General features: G+C 50.2%; 1 protein-coding gene across 1 annotated transcript; it reads left to right on the top strand.

The window, feature by feature from the left end:
* Positions 1-533: 533 nt before the first annotated feature.
* On the top strand, positions 534-1781 carry LOC311328286 (5-beta-cholestane-3-alpha,7-alpha-diol 12-alpha-hydroxylase-like; the record flags this gene model as incomplete). The annotated part of the gene is made up of 1 exon (XM_084462274.1): positions 534-1781. One exon carries the CDS (start codon positions 534-536, stop codon positions 1779-1781), a length of 1248 nt encoding a protein of 415 aa, XP_084318400.1.
* Positions 1782-2020: the final 239 nt, after the last annotated feature.

Here is a 2020-nt window from a genome sequence, read left to right as displayed (position 1 = left end):
CAGTCAAGGAGGAACCAGTACCGTCTTCAGAGTTTATAAGTTACATGACAAGCGATCAAAGACATCCCTTCTGAGAAACAGTGGCTTGGTATGCTATGGAAGCCCAGAGACAGGATGTACACATCTACTGTAGGTGTTGACTGTAGAAGCGCGCGTCCTCTGAGGTAAATGTGAACGATTTTCTGTGCGCGAGTAGCCTCGCGTCACCAGTCTCTCCTAGTGCGCGAGGCTCCGCAACAGTCATGTGACTGAAAACTTTATTTGGTGCAGCGGTGGAGCAACACACAACAAACAGAACGCCGGTCTATGGCATGGATGTGGCGACATCGCACGCATACTTTATTACATGACTCTATTGGTACAAACATTTACCCGCCAGCGTGGCGGATAGCCTCTGAAATGTAGTCGCCAAATGGAAATTTTACCCGCCATTGGCGGGTGTTAATTGTCAGCCCTGAGCACAGTGTTTGACTAATACAGAGGAATATGAGCTGGAGAACAGATTAGCTCTGCGAGTAGCACAGGAGAGGACGATGGGCTTTCTGCTGCCATTCCTGCTTGCTCTGCTAGCCTTCCTCCTTGGAGGACTCTATCTCCTGGGGACCTTCCGTCAGAGGCGTCCCGGGGAACCCCCCTTAGATAAGGGACCCATTCCTTGGCTGGGCCATGTCCTGGAGTTTCACAGGGATACTGCAAAGTTCCTGGAGAGAATGAAAAGGAAACATGGGGATATTTTCACAGTGCTGCTGGGGGGCTTTTATTTCACATTCGTCACAGAGTCATTTTCCTTTGGGACTATTGTGAAAGAAGCCCGCACAAAGCTGGACTTTTTCGAGTTTGCGAAGTATCTAGTTTTGAAAGTGTTTGGTTACCAATCCAACATCGAAGATGAGCACAAGATGTTGCAGATATCCAGCAACAAGCACCTGATGGGGGATGGTCTGGTGGTCATGACACATGCCATGATGAATAACCTTCAGAATCTGATGTTGCACAGTGTGGGGGCAGGCGAGGACCATCAAATCTGGATGGAGGACGGGCTTTTCAACTACAGCTACAACATCGTCTTCAGGGCGGGCTTCTTAGCTCTGTTCGGCAATGAGACCCCCAAGTCCTCGGGGAGCCTGGAGAAAGCCAAGGAAGTTGACAGAGTAGAATCTGAGGAGCTCTTCTCTGAGTTCCGGAAGTACGACCAGCTGTTCCCCAAGCTGGCCTACGGGGTGCTGCTGCCGTCGGAGAAGATGGAGGTGGAACGTCTGAAGAGGCTGTTCTGGAACACGCTGTCGGTCCATAAGATCAGCACCAAAGACGACGTCAGAGGCTGGGTGCGCGATCAGCAGGAGATTAGGGAGGAGCACGGTATGCAGGAGTTCATGCAAGACAGGTACATGTTCCTGCTTCTGTGGGCGTCCCAGGGTAACACGGGGCCGTCAGCCTTCTGGCTGCTCCTCTATCTCATGAAGCACCCCGACGCCATGAGGGCGGTCCGGGCGGAGCTGGAGGACGTGCTGAAGGAGGCCGGGCAGGAAGTGAGGCGTGGTGGGCCGCTCATCGACCTGACCCGGGACATGCTGCAGAAGATGCCCGTCATGGACAGCGCCGTGGAGGAGACCTTGCGTTTGACCGCCGCCCCCGTCCTCACCAGGGCTGTGCTCCAGGACATGAGCCTCAAGATGGCCGACGGACAAGAGTACCACCTCAGGGGGGGCAACAGGGTGGCATTTACAAGACAATCAGGCAAAGCCCTTTTCAACCCCCTGCCCGTTTTCCCGCCTTTTTAGATATATATATATATATATATATATATATATATATATATATATATATATATATATATATTTATTTATTTATTTATTTATATATATATATATATATATATATATATATATATATAAAGATTCTGTCGTTGTCAGCTCTGATATGTGCTCCATAGGGGGACTCTCCATCACATATGAGTCCCCCTATATCACAAATTCAAGGTATTTTGGGGAGGCTTTGCTCAAGGGGGCGGAGACTGCTT

This window comes from Borostomias antarcticus, assembly GCF_949987555.1.
Source record: "Borostomias antarcticus genome assembly, contig: scaffold_65, whole genome shotgun sequence".
NCBI lineage: Eukaryota > Metazoa > Chordata > Actinopteri > Stomiiformes > Stomiidae > Borostomias > Borostomias antarcticus.
Note: the sequence above shows the minus strand (reverse complement) of the source record. Positions and strands in the feature narration are given on the sequence as shown.